The sequence below is a fragment of the Syngnathoides biaculeatus genome, chromosome 23 (assembly GCF_019802595.1).
Source record: "Syngnathoides biaculeatus isolate LvHL_M chromosome 23, ASM1980259v1, whole genome shotgun sequence".
In the NCBI taxonomy this organism is placed as follows: domain Eukaryota; kingdom Metazoa; phylum Chordata; class Actinopteri; order Syngnathiformes; family Syngnathidae; genus Syngnathoides; species Syngnathoides biaculeatus.
In genome coordinates this window covers 11,556,949-11,570,000 of record NC_084662.1, presented here as the reverse complement: position 1 = coordinate 11,570,000, position 13,052 = coordinate 11,556,949, and the positions used below count along the sequence as shown (strand labels likewise).

Sequence of the window (13,052 nt, the reverse complement as noted above, 5' to 3'; positions counted from 1 at the left end):
TTTTTGTAGTCTGCAGTTGCGTGCACTGTATCTTATTGAAAGCATTTTTTGTTTGTAACAAACTCCTTTTAGAGTGATCCACTTCAGTCCTTCAACAATGAATTTGTAAATTGTGAAAATTACACGCGGTTGGACGTCAAAAGTGAGTTTATTGATTAATGCAAAGGGAGAATGGGTACATTTCGAAGATGCTAATGTAATCTGTCTGTAATGAAGTGGTTGTGCGGGCCAAAACAAAACCTGCAAAGAGTTTTGCGGCGTGTCGCAGGACATCCAGGGCGAGGTACCGTTCCACCTGCTGCGTCTGAAGGTAGCGGTGGAGCAGAGTCGAGTCGATGCCGTCCTCCAAGAGTGCAGAGCAGAACTGGACAGAGAACTGCACGTCTTGTCTGACTCCTCCACCAGCGAACATGTGATCCAAGTGCACAGAGTGAGGGCCCCCGACCTCGTAATAAAACACCCGGGAAAAACAATGCGCGTGTTCAGCAGGGCTTAATCTCGCTCTTATCTGCAGACGTTCTTCTGGGAACGCCAACCTCTGGCTGTGTGCGAGAAGCGGATTAGGAACATGGAAGACCTCTGTCACAAACTGCCTGACAACGACGTAGCTTATCGAAGGCTGGATTCCTCCAGGGCGGCCGTGGAGGACGTCGCGGAGCGCATCAGAAGCACCGCCGTCCGACTGGAGCAGCATCCCGATAAGTGGAAAGAATGGAATGATAGGTGTGCATGGATTTAGTTTTTTTTTTTTTTTGTCCTTCTGAATTCCATTGCCATTCCTGAATTCCAATGATTCTGCACATAGAAGTTATTTTTGTGTCCTTGCAGATTTTGTGAGCTTTCTGACTGGCTGTCATCTCAGAGGAGGCACCTAAAGGAGATGACAAGAACCTCCGACCAGGAGCAAGTTGATGCTGCCGTGCAAGTGAGCGAGAATGCTGGCCACGATATACCAATGACGTGCACAAAATACGAATATGTGGTCACAAAATAGGTATGACATATATTGTGAGATTATTATCATCCAAGTTGAAGCAAATGGAGTGCACCTCAATTAGCAACGACAATATCCTGAAGCTTCAACCTTCGCCGGCAAAGCAGCCAAGTAATTCCTTGCAATGCTATGGTTTTGTAGTTCTTCCCCAGTCTTAAATAAATTGTAATAATACAATTGTCGTCCACTGTGACGTTTTGGACCTCCGCATTACCGATAAGGTCCGCTCAATGTGTTTATCCAGCTAGTGTAGTACACAGCGACTTCTTGGCTGCAAAAACAGGATTTCATGTACATGTTGTGCCTATTTAGTGGCCACAAAGTAGCATTTGGTAAAAGTCTTGGGCTTTTTTAGTTGATTGACCATTTTTTTTCTTTTTACTATTAATTTTAGGCCCTGCGAAAAGCAGGAGACGCCCGAGAAGAGACCCTCTTGTGGCTTCAGAGTCATCTCTCGAGCCTGACTGACGTGAGCTCCGAAGCCGACGCGCAAAGGCAGCGGAGCGCTCTCACCGAACTCTCAGCCGACTTTAAGGAGCTGTTGTCCTCACTTTGCCAGGTATACACAAATTTTTTCAGACCCTTTCCAACTCGACTTCGTTTTGACGTCCTTGCATTTTTCCTCTACAGGGAAGCGTTGAGGCCATCCAGTTCGAGGAGATCAGGGAGGAGGTGCACGACGCTCTGGAGGAGGTCCTGAGAGCTGGGATGGAAGCCGGAGAGCAGATCAGCAGGATCCTGGATGCTGAGGACCTGCGCGAAGCCCAGGAACTATTCCTCATTCATCAGGTGTGCATGCAGAAGACAAATTAAAACTCTCTTTTGTCTTTAAAAGTTCACTTCATGACATATACTTGCATTACTTTTTACATATAACAATCATCTTTTTTTGCCTTTACTCTGCGCTCACTCCCTTGCCAGCATGCTTGGCACAGAAAAGGATGAGGTTAATAATATTTTTAGATCGATAGATGGCTAGATGAGAGATGGAAATAGAAATTCTCTGTTCTAGTAATGTCCACAATGAGACGAGAGAATCACAGCAATTAGTTATACATGTCTATTTCTTCAATATTTGGCAGGATCAAGCAATTGTCACCTTTTTATACTTGTCTGTTCTGTGACAAGTGTGACAAGTCGACGTGTTGAAGTGTGAGAAATACCAATTCAGAGTTACTAAATAATACAGAAAACTGTGCAAAATATGGGCTCACCATTTGGCAGGCAGGCCCACACCACTTTTTTTCAAGTCTCTTATTTTGCACGGTAAATTTTTGGCAGTTGTAGAGCGGCACTTTTTTTATTTTCACGTGCAGGCAAGACTAACATTAATCTTGTCGTTAATGGTTTCCAGCAACACCTAAAACAACTCCAGGCTCTTAGAAGGGAGGCAGATCTTTTGGTCTCCCACTCGCAGCAGCTCCAGACCGGAGAGGCGCTGAGTCGCTCCGTGCGCGAGTTGGAGGAACGTGTCCGAGAAGTGGACCGCCAGATCAGCGCCAAGGAGCGCGGCCTGCAGGTAGCGTACACCTCGGGGTTTTCCTCGAGCGCGATCATTTGTGCTGCTAATCTTTCCGCTCATCCCCTGCTGGGATCATCGATTGGTGCACATCTCAGCTTAATCACCCTTTGATTTTTGTGCGGCAAAGCATGTTTGAATCTAGGAGAACCGCATTAAATGGAGAGTTCATATTATCATACCGTTCAAGTGAATAAAAAGCTATTTTAATATATTGCGGAATAACACGAACGGGCTGCTTGGGGTTCATACAACTAGCGGACGCGTTGACATTAGCGCTTGATCTCCAGGCCACTTTGAGCTCCTGGCGGAACTTTGAAACCGAGTGGGAAACACTTCAGGTGTCTATCAGTGACATTACCGTTGACCTGCATAAAGAGCTTATATTCAACAGTCCTGACAGCTTAAGGAGTGAAATGGACCACGCCAAGGTGTGTATATCCATTTGACGACATATGATTACATCGACTCTGCTCAGTTTTTCTCTTCTGATCGTGTTTTTTTGGTTGCTCGAAGGAGCTGTTTATAAAGCTTGAGGACTGTTGCGTGAGAGCAGACGCCCTCCTGGAGGAGGCAGCGGATCTTCAGCTTGGTCCTAAGAATCAAGTTGCGGTGCTACATCAGGCCCAGTCCACCAGGGAAGCTGTCAAGCAGCTTCACAACCACCTCAGCAAGAAGTTTGTCATTGTTACACGATAAACATATATTTATAAACACAGTATGACATTTTTAAGATGTGCATGGCTTTTTTGCATCATTTGTGGAATCCCACTAAAGGCATTTTTCTTTTACAATCGGAATTTGAAAGAGACCTCATTTTGTTTTCTTTTTCCATCCAGCGTTGCCCAGTTGGAGAGGACGTGCTCGTCGTGGGAGCGCTTCAACGACCAATCGGCGATGTTCTCTGCGTGGATCAACGAAAACCAGAGTGCGCTGGATGCCGTCAAGCTCACTTCTCCCACAGATCACTTGGACAAACACATTGGCACTGTAGAGGTGTGTAAACTGTTCTACGGGTTGACCCGAGCCCTGGGATAGCGACGGGTCACGCAATGTAGTCTGGACTCTTTGCCAACCAGTCACAGTGCACCTATAGACAAACAACCATTCACACTCACATAAATGTTTTGATTTATGTCCCATGTATATAAAATGAAAAGCTGGTGGGTAAATTATGAATAATCTCTGACCAGTTCTTAATAGTAATGCACCAACTGACATCACTCAATAAATCAGCTAGTGAGGAACGAGATTATGTTTAATGGAACTACTTTGGAAAATCGGGTCAGTCCTGACAGGATATAAATTGATATTAGTCAATGAAATGAAAGAATCCATCTCCATGTAATAACCTTGTCAATCTAACGAAAATGTGTTCAAAAACTTTCACGAGTTGCACGTACAGATTCCGAACACCCACTGACTGTACCTTCTTCCGTCCCTCCAGGCGGTGTCCGAAAGTTTAGAGGAGAGGAGACTCTCATTACTCCGCATGCAGGAGGACTGCGAGGCGCTGTCCAGGTTTGTGAGCGCCGGGGAGACGGAACGTGTCCGGGCGCGGCTCGCCCAGATGAGGCGCTCCTGGGAAGAACTGATGGAGAGAACAGAGCAGCTTGCGGGACGGCTCAACCAGAGCGCCTCCTACGGGCAGAGGTGCCGCAATAACCTAGAGCAGGTATTCGGGAATGTGTGAAAAAAGAAAAAAAGAAAAACACTGGATGATTATTTGTGGACTTCACTCAATTGTGCGTTCATTGCCGTTAGGTCAAGAAAGCTATGAACGACCTCAAAGAGAAACTTGACACACCTGTCAAGTTTTGCTCATCATCATCACAGACATACAAGAACATACAGAACCACGCGGTAAGAAAAAAAAAAGGTCGTAGCATAAAATGAATTGCGTGACGTGCACATTTTTCCAGATGCACATTACGTACCTGCGTGATTGACCATATTAAGGAGAAATGATGGCTACCCTATTTGATCTTCCTTCCAGGAGGTGTGCCAGTCGCTGGATCAGCTGAAGCCCAAACTGATGGCTCTGCGTTCTGCTGTGAGGAGGCTGGGAGAGGCCACCAAGATGGAGCAAGAAGTGCTTCATCTCCACAAGCTGCAAGGAGACTTATTGGAAAAGGCCAGCGAGAAACAATCGACGCTGGAGAGCATTCTCACGCTGTGGCAAAGGTACCGCCATTCGGTCAATGCGTTTTTCTGTACGAAATGTAACATTTGTATTCCATCCTAGTTCACTTTCAAGCTGATATTAGCGTGTATAAACTGGTTTGACAGGTTTTGTAGCCTTAAACATATTCATAGGCATAAACATCTTTCAGAGTGGTCCTAAATGAAGCTGTCACAGCTTCCCCCGAAGATTATGCTGACTGATCTTCGCAAAATGAAATGAGTGATGGCGACAGTGGCTAATGCCCTGCTACCAGTGGAATTTGTGCGGGGAAACAAGAGGTTATGCCGATGATAGCAAACGGAGGCTAATAACAAATGCAAATAACAAACATCGACTGCAGAGGTGACAACGGGTCAACAGATGCTTTCAAATTGATGATTAAAATGTTTTGTCAATGAGACTAAAACACCAGTTTTCCTAGCATGTTACTGTCATGAGGCTATGAAAAAATAAGAACATTGCTTGGTGTGCGATTATTGTTTGCTTTTACTTCCCCTCTAATTTTTAAAAAATTGAGTTTTAGGTTGAGGCTCAAGTTGACATTGCCAGATTACAATTTTTTTTTTAATTCCACATTTTTTATCTCACAAAAACCTGACAATTGGACAATAGTGTCACTTTTATATGTCCACTTTAACCGTGTTCATTAGATTATTATTTTTGCTACAAATAACAATAAATGTGGCGCTACAGCAAAAGAGAATTAGTGGGAAACAATTTTGACCTGACAGTTGAAACCCATTATTTACTGTCTGACTGTTTCGCCGCAACATCTAATTACAATTGTATGAGCACTGCTATTTCCTTTTTTATTTATTGCTTTTGTTTCAATCCACCCCCCTCCCTCTTTGTTTCCCAAATGACCGACGTCTTATCTATGACCGGATCTTGTCTATAGCGCAGTCAGCCGTACTTGCTTCTATTTTAATAACACGCTTTTGTTATCATTGTTTTGCGTTCGCGAGAGCTGTCGTCTGCGTTCTTTGTTTTATTCATGAAGAAATAATAATGACCCTGTCAAAAGCGCGATATTCTCCCAAGTCTGAAGAGAGCCTTTTTATAAGTGGATTGTATTTGTGTTGATAGAGTTGTATTATTTTAGTGGGTTTCCTCAATCTTATCTGTTACACGTGTGTGAACGGCTACATTACTGTAATACATGTAGAATAACACAATAATGCCATTCAGTATATAATTACATTACGGTATCTTTCTGATTTCCCATTGCCGCGTTAAATTAATGGACAACTGAGAACTTACCTTCTTATCCTCGAGTTGTTTTGTTACACATCAAGCACTCGATAATATACGTTACCACCGCCTACCCGTCTGGAGCCGTTCACTCCGATGTTTATCGCTTTGACGGACATGTGCGCACTTGGGTCTGAAGTGTGATCCGTTTTAATCAACAGATTTGAAAAGGAAAACTCGTCCATGAAAAGCTGGCTGGATGGCTGCGAGTCCGTCTGCCATCCAGGTGACAAATTGCTCTCCTCAGACGAGGTGAAGCTCACGATGGAGCTGCAACGCATTCAGGTATCGTTTTCCTGAAACTATCCGTCACTGTTGTTAATTTTTGCTATTTGGATTGAGCCGCTCTCCTTTTACTCGACAGGAAATGCAGAAGGAAACCTCCTCCAATGACGCCCTACTCCAGGGTCTGTTAAATATCGTGGTCTGTCTCTCCCCGTCTGCATCCGAAACTCGAGTCCAAGAGCTGAATGACGATCTCGCCCAAGTACAGGAGAGATACATTTCACTGAAGACCAACATCATACGCAGGTAATAATGTACTTTCAATCCAATGATTTATCAATTGTAGCACTATTATGGCGCAAAATGTTAAATTACCATTGAGCAAGTCTGCCTCACAAATGATCCTTTGTGGTGTTTGGATGTTCTCTGGCTTTTGTGGGTTTTATCTGGCTTCCTTTCCAAAAACATGACATTGAAGGCTACAAATCAGGGCCTTCTATGTCAAACTTTATTATTATTGTTGTTGTTTTTCAAGACGAGAGCAGCTGGAGTGTCGGTTGTCGCAATTGAACCTTTTCACCGAAGCTCTTCTGACACTGAGCCAAAAGAGCGATGAATTCCCAACCGTCTTGAGAGGCTCTCTTCAAATTGATGCTACTGATATCGACGGCGCATTCACAGAGCTCAAGGTGAGACATTTGTTGTCGTCACTTTTATCTGTAACAGATATGATTTCTCACACTGGCTTAACGCGGTGGAAATATGAACCAAACGGAAGATTGATAGATTTGCGTCAACCGCATAGGTTCCACTGTACCTCGTGGTCCTCCTCATGGAAATGTTAAATATTCTTATTCCAGGAGCACGACTCCCAGTTAAAGGCTCATTCGTCACTGAGAGAGGCTCTCCAACAAAGAGAGTCTGCCCTGCTTCCACTCTCCACCCCAGAAGCGAAGCAGCAGCTGCAGGCCTGGAGAGAAGATTGCCTGCAACCCTTCGCTGAATGTGAACGTCTGCTGCTTCTCCGTGAAAAGTGCCTGGACGGGCTAAATGCCTTCCTGGAGAAGCGTGACGCGGCAGCGGGGGTGATCGGCCAGTTTCACGAGGCCCTGGTGAGGAAAGGGAGCTGGGATCCACTCCAGGCAGAAGAACTCCGCCTCCTGATAGGGGAGGTCACGAAGGACGCGGCCCACCTTGAGGCTGAGGCCGTGGGGTTGGACGGACAGCTGAGCAAGGCCCGCCTTCAGTTGCGCGCCTCCAAAGACGCGGGCGGGAGAACCACCTGCAGGGCGCTGGCCGTGGCCCTCGTCACATCCCTGGAGGAGGCACAAAGCGGTTTGGGATGGAAGCAGAGTGAAGCAGACGCCCTCAGGGCAATGTGGAGCTCATTCAGGGGGAAGAAGGTGGAGATAATGAAGAATCTGGAGACCTTGCAGTATCGAACAAGACAACAGGGGCTCAAAGAGAGCTCGACGCAAGCATTTAAAAACAGGTAAACTTGATATTTTACGTGATAGCAATGCTGGTCTTTAGATTGTGGATTTTCACCTCTTGCGGGTGGTTCTGGAATATATGCATCCCTTGCGATGAATGGAGTTTACTGTACAGTAATCCCTCGCTACAGCTCAGATACAGTTCCTTGTTTGTTGTACATTCAGTACATTGAGCATTTTCTTTCAAAGGCAGTGTAGAGCTATCAACTGCACATCGCTAATGCAGTCAACTTCATAGGTTAATGGATTTAAATGTGGACGCAATGATTCACAAAAGGTCGAGTTGGCTCTTTTGCTCATTAAAAAAAAGGAACATCGCTGAGTACCTTTTAAAACACGAGCCACAGTCAAGAGTTTTATTAAATTAATTTGAAAATACCAACCTCAGCCCAGCAAATAATTATTGCACACATATAACAATATCAACAATAACAAATGCATGTAAGGGGTAACTTTTAGCTTGATTTGATTTAGTTTGATATAGTACAATCACTGCACTATATTATCACTGTCTCCCAGGCTTTGGTACTTGGGCCAGCTGGAGGATGAGCTCCAGTCCCTCCATCAGTCCCAGCAGTGGTTCGAGGAGAACGGGAAGCAGCTGGCCCAGAGGGACACTGAGCGGGCAGGGGAAGCCCTGAGAGATGTTAACGTGGTCAAGGCTGCCTGGGACTACGTCATGACTCTGATCACCAAAAGGTCAGTCTTAAATTCAAGAGTCACCGTCTTATAGTGCGACCGCTTGAGAGCTTGTAAAGTCCTCATCAAGCGATCATAACTATCGCTCTACAGGTTGCTAAGTTGCTATATGTTAGCATGTGTTTTTCTGAGTTTTTAATTTGAAACAGCACCTGTACAGGGTAAGATATAACCACTTTATCAATCTGCCTTAGCGGTTTCTCTATTCGAGCTGCTATGGTGATATAGCTGAGCATAGCAATTATTGCCCTATTAGCATTTGATAAATTCTCAATGGAAATATTACTTGAAAACTGGCAAAATAAAAGGATAAGATGTAAAATCCTGATTGATCGGCTTAAGCGACTTTGATGCTAACGCTGCTATCATGCGACATGCTATGATTCGACATATTTTCATTAGAAATCGTTGCCTTCCTGACTAAAGGGAACAATATCAAATCATTATCAATTGATCTGAACTGTTTATTCATTCAGGTGGATATCAATCGATACTGTATGTTAGCATACCAACTGTTAACATGTTAACAGTTTCTCTACTCGAACACAGTGCATGATGTCACGTCATTATCAAATGGTCTTCGTGCCTTTGTTCTTCAGGGTCTATGTCAACTATTTTTGCATTGTAGCAATATATTAACTACTAAAATTCAGCTTTTTTCATTTGTTACATTTCAATTAATTGCACAGCATTTCAGTTCCGCATCAACTCTTCACCCTAAGTAGTCCGCTGTTTTCGTTAATTAAAGCTTTTTGTCTTCGCTCTGTTAGTCGGGAACAGAGTCGAGGGATACTCGACCTCCTGCGCCGTTACCATCAGTTGAGGTCCATCCTCAGTGGTTCTGTGGCGAAAGCCCAGGCGCTCGCTCACAACCTGCCCGACCACAACCACAACGCTCAAGAGGCCAGGAGGTCCTTCTCACGGGTGAGAACTGCTTAGTCCTGAACCAGCAACCTTGTTCTGATAGAAAATGTAGTTTGACCTCTGTTTTACTTGATAAACGAGTCACAGTCCCTTCAGTGGGAGATCTGTGGTTACAGTTTTGGTGTTTTTGTCGTTGTTGTAGCACGAGAAGCTGCTGGGTGAGCTCAGAGAAAAGCAGGAGGACATGGACAAGCTCATCAGGACAGTGGAGGACCTGCAGAGAGAACTGGATCACGTTCCCGACTGCGACACAAGCCTCATCCACGGAGATATGGTGGGGTTCAGGGCCCAGTGGATCGAGGCAAGTAACAAGAATTGCCTTTAATCAATTCAAACAAGATTTAAAATCAAGTATATTCGTATTATTGCGCCACGGTAGACGAGAGGTTAGCACCTGGCGGTCCTAAGGTTGGCCTTTCTGTGTAATGTTTACATGTTGTCCCGGGGCTTGGGTGGACTTTGTTCCGGAAACTCTGGCTTCCTCCTACACTCCAAGCCTTCAATCATGACTTTGAATTGTCCCTAGGTGGGAATGTGACTGAATGTTTGTTTTTGTACATGTGCCCTTTGAATGGTCCATGATCAGGCCACGGTGTGCCCCAGCTTTAGGCTACAATCTATACAATACGATCTTAAAAATGCACTTCCATGAAATATTTCAACACTGTACCTCAAAATAAAATAAGAACTCCCTCACTATAGCGCGTTATTTTCTTTTGTTGGACTTTTGTGCTCAGCTGTCACGGCTAATAAGCCTGAAATACGAACAAGTCCTGACATGTTGTCTTGCGTCGCCGTCTCTCTCACCTATCATGTTGAAATTCATCAAATCGATAAAGCTGTAAAACATATATCCGCATTGGGGTGCTAATTGGAACAAATTGAGATTTTTTTTTTTAATCTAAAGTTTTAGCCTTAACCGGAATATTTATGTTTATTTTTGACTGACATTCATTTCGCGGTATACGTGTTGTTATTGCTGCTTAGCAAACACTGAGGCTCTTCTTATTACAAAAGCTGGTATTAACTTCTTAATTGTTCTATTCTGTTTCCCTCAGGTTTCTGAGAAAATTCAAACCAACACTGAAAGATTAGGCTACTGTGTGACCCTCTGGGACGATCTCAAGCTGATGGAGCAGGACATGAACCAATGGACCGTCGCCACCGCCATCGCTGAACTCACCAACCTGAGCGACAACGAAACCGAGGGCCACCTCGTCGCCTTTGAGGTCAATTCCTACTATAAATGTCATGTTGAAGAGTGTATAGCGGGTGTTATTTTCAGATTTATTCACTTTCATGTACAGGCTGAAATGGAGAAGAGGGAGCAGTTGCTGGACGCGCTGCACGGGAGAGTTGGGGAGCTCAAGGAGCACACAAAACTGGAGGAAACTCCCTTACAAATGCAGGTGAATGCGCTGATATTATTCTGTAAATGGATCAAAAGCTACACAAGGCGGACTGGTGAATTCATTCGTCCGTCGTCTTCTCTCAAATTAGGTCCTGGAGTCCGAGCTGAGGAAGAAGCTGGTCCACGCTCAGGAGGTGTTCAACCAGGCCAAACAATCTCTGACCCACTTCACATTCCAGAAGCAGCGTGTGGAGGACCTAATTTCCACGACGACCGAGCGGCTTGAAAAAGTCGAGGCATCCTTATCGAGTCTTGATGAAGCCGCCTCCTCTGAAGCCATTGGGTCTCTTAAGGCATGCTACCTTATCATAGATTATTTATCATAGAACATTACACTGTTCCCAGCGATAAACGGGTGTCCACTGTATGTTATTGTGTCTTTGTGGTCGCACAGGGTCTGCAGGGTGTCGTTGAGCAGCAGAGGGCAGACGTGGACTCAGCCCGAGAGGCCCTGAGCGCCCTGTGCAGGTCGCATCCCTCCCCGGAGCTCCCCCGCCTCTCAGCCGACCTCGCAGCCGTCGCCCGGCGCACCGAGGCCGTCGCGCAGCGCTGCGCCAAGGCCAGGGGCAACCTGGAGGACGCGCTGCACCTCCACTTCCACCGTGAGAGAGACCACCGACCCACAATTCATTCTAGACCTTTAACGCACTGCAACCTTTGAAAGTAATCGTCTAGCTGTGATAAATTCAGCGCTTTACCCTTTTAAAACGGCAGCGCTCACCGGTGACACCGCGGCTTGCGTGCTTGATACAATTATTAACGAAAAAGAGCAGACGTTTTAATACATATATCCATTATGATGGTGCTAAGAGGGTTTAATCGACCAGTTAATCTTACCTAAGCCGTGTTGTCTGTTGACATTAGAGATTAGCATCAAATTTAGTGTTGATTTGACCCCAGAGCACACTTAAGAGGCTCCAGACTCCATCGACAATCATTGCCTGGCACACAAGTGCACTCTCTGCTCTGACACACACCTGTGCCTAGCCGAGTGATCTTGCTCTTGTCACATTTGTTCTCGGGGGAGTCATTTGGGTCTGGTTGCCGGGGCAACTGCGTGTTAGCACGCCTTCCCCTCCCATCTGCGTCAGCGCCATGCTTTACCCTTCCCGTTCCCTCACTTTTCGAATACGGCGGAGTTATTACAGCGGCGCCTTTCATCTGTTTGTGTTTGTTATTTTTGTCGTCCCCCTCAAGCAGAGCTTTTCCAGGAATTCCACTCCTGGCTGTCGGGATTGAAGTCGGAGTTGAAAGAATGCTCAAACCAGTCAGGAGATGTTGGGATCCTCACAGCAAACTTGCAAAGACTGAAGAAGGTACTACATAGAGATTGTGTTATTTCCTTTCTGTTGATGCTGTTGGGCAAAAGTATGGTCCACGGTCCCACTGGGACGTGCTCTGTTCTTTAATCCAGACCACAGAGCTTTACCTGTAATATTTATTATACTCTTGAGGCTGTGTGGTGCCTCAGATAGAGTAGATTTTTTTTTACAAGGTAGTTCAAATAATGTCTCTTCCCTTCCCGACTACATTTTCAGTCGTCAACAGAGTGGACGTCAGAAGGCCAGGGGCGTCTCTCTCGGATTTGTGCGGAGGCGGAGAGACTCCACCTCCACCTGGCAAAAGCCGAAGCGACGCAGCTCCAGGAGCGCCTCTCCACCTGCCAGGGAGGGTGGACGAGCTTCCTGCACGACTGCTCCCAGAGCCTACAAGACCTGGAGGAGAACATTCATCTCCTCAAAAGGTAAGCGACAAAACTGATTTTCAGTGGAGCCAAATTAATTAATTCTCAACTGCTCTCCTCTGTAGTTTTGATGACGCTGTAGAAAATGTCAGACAATGGCTTCGGGAGATGGAGCTCAGCCTCAGCAGGGAGTCTGTTGTTAAGGCAGACAGCCAACAAGGTGCCCAAGACACCAAAGAGGAACTGGACAGGGTGGAAAACCTCCAGAAGGAGCTTTTAGCCAGACGGTATTAGCATTTATTTCGTAAGTTTCCCTTGATCAGCTGTTAAGTAGTCACATATTAATGTTCTCCTTTAGAGAGGATATTGAGCGTATCATCCAGGACGCCCAGACCTTGTCTGAAGCGGGACGGGGGTCCGGCGGAGAGGTCCGTGCGGCGGGACGGCTCCAGATGGAGCACCAGGCTCTGCTTAATGCCGCTAGGGTGAGGCTGCGAGGCTGCCAGGAAAACCAGGCCTTTGGGGAGACCCTGCAGGGGCTTTGGGCCTGGTTAGAGGAGGTTCAGGAGAAACTGGGGACAGCTGATAGCACAATGGGCACCAAGGAGCAGTTGGAGCAGAGACTGGATACCGTGCAGGTAGGTGGGGGAGCAATGGGCGAAGTAGG

The 13,052-nt window shown here is 45.9% G+C and overlaps 1 protein-coding gene across 8 annotated transcripts in view; it reads left to right on the top strand.

Moving 5' to 3' along the window:
- syne1a (spectrin repeat containing, nuclear envelope 1a) overlaps nucleotides 1–13,052 on the top strand; it is a 139,952-nt gene that overhangs the window by 44,365 nt on the left and 82,535 nt on the right. For 7 of the 8 annotated variants that reach the window (XM_061811975.1, XM_061811982.1, XM_061811974.1 and 4 more), the window contains 27 exons: nucleotides 269–430; nucleotides 515–723; nucleotides 829–925; nucleotides 1,389–1,553; nucleotides 1,625–1,783; nucleotides 2,349–2,513; nucleotides 2,804–2,944; nucleotides 3,030–3,190; nucleotides 3,353–3,509; nucleotides 3,961–4,188; nucleotides 4,278–4,376; nucleotides 4,510–4,697; nucleotides 6,111–6,234; nucleotides 6,314–6,480; nucleotides 6,710–6,863; nucleotides 7,035–7,666; nucleotides 8,187–8,366; nucleotides 9,137–9,290; nucleotides 9,433–9,591; nucleotides 10,349–10,519; nucleotides 10,598–10,699; nucleotides 10,791–10,994; nucleotides 11,096–11,303; nucleotides 11,902–12,017; nucleotides 12,240–12,445; nucleotides 12,511–12,672; nucleotides 12,744–13,023. In XM_061811975.1, the coding sequence (XP_061667959.1) occupies nucleotides 269–430; nucleotides 515–723; nucleotides 829–925; nucleotides 1,389–1,553; nucleotides 1,625–1,783; nucleotides 2,349–2,513; nucleotides 2,804–2,944; nucleotides 3,030–3,190; nucleotides 3,353–3,509; nucleotides 3,961–4,188; nucleotides 4,278–4,376; nucleotides 4,510–4,697; nucleotides 6,111–6,234; nucleotides 6,314–6,480; nucleotides 6,710–6,863; nucleotides 7,035–7,666; nucleotides 8,187–8,366; nucleotides 9,137–9,290; nucleotides 9,433–9,591; nucleotides 10,349–10,519; nucleotides 10,598–10,699; nucleotides 10,791–10,994; nucleotides 11,096–11,303; nucleotides 11,902–12,017; nucleotides 12,240–12,445; nucleotides 12,511–12,672; nucleotides 12,744–13,023 (4,950 nt within the window). Of the gene's footprint in view, nucleotides 1–130; nucleotides 143–216; nucleotides 431–514; nucleotides 724–828; nucleotides 926–1,388; nucleotides 1,554–1,624; nucleotides 1,784–2,348; nucleotides 2,514–2,803; nucleotides 2,945–3,029; nucleotides 3,191–3,352; nucleotides 3,510–3,960; nucleotides 4,189–4,277; nucleotides 4,377–4,509; nucleotides 4,698–6,110; nucleotides 6,235–6,313; nucleotides 6,481–6,709; nucleotides 6,864–7,034; nucleotides 7,667–8,186; nucleotides 8,367–9,136; nucleotides 9,291–9,432; nucleotides 9,592–10,348; nucleotides 10,520–10,597; nucleotides 10,700–10,790; nucleotides 10,995–11,095; nucleotides 11,304–11,901; nucleotides 12,018–12,239; nucleotides 12,446–12,510; nucleotides 12,673–12,743; nucleotides 13,024–13,052 lie in introns of those variants that run through there. The other variant, XM_061811979.1, reaches the window with a different exon arrangement.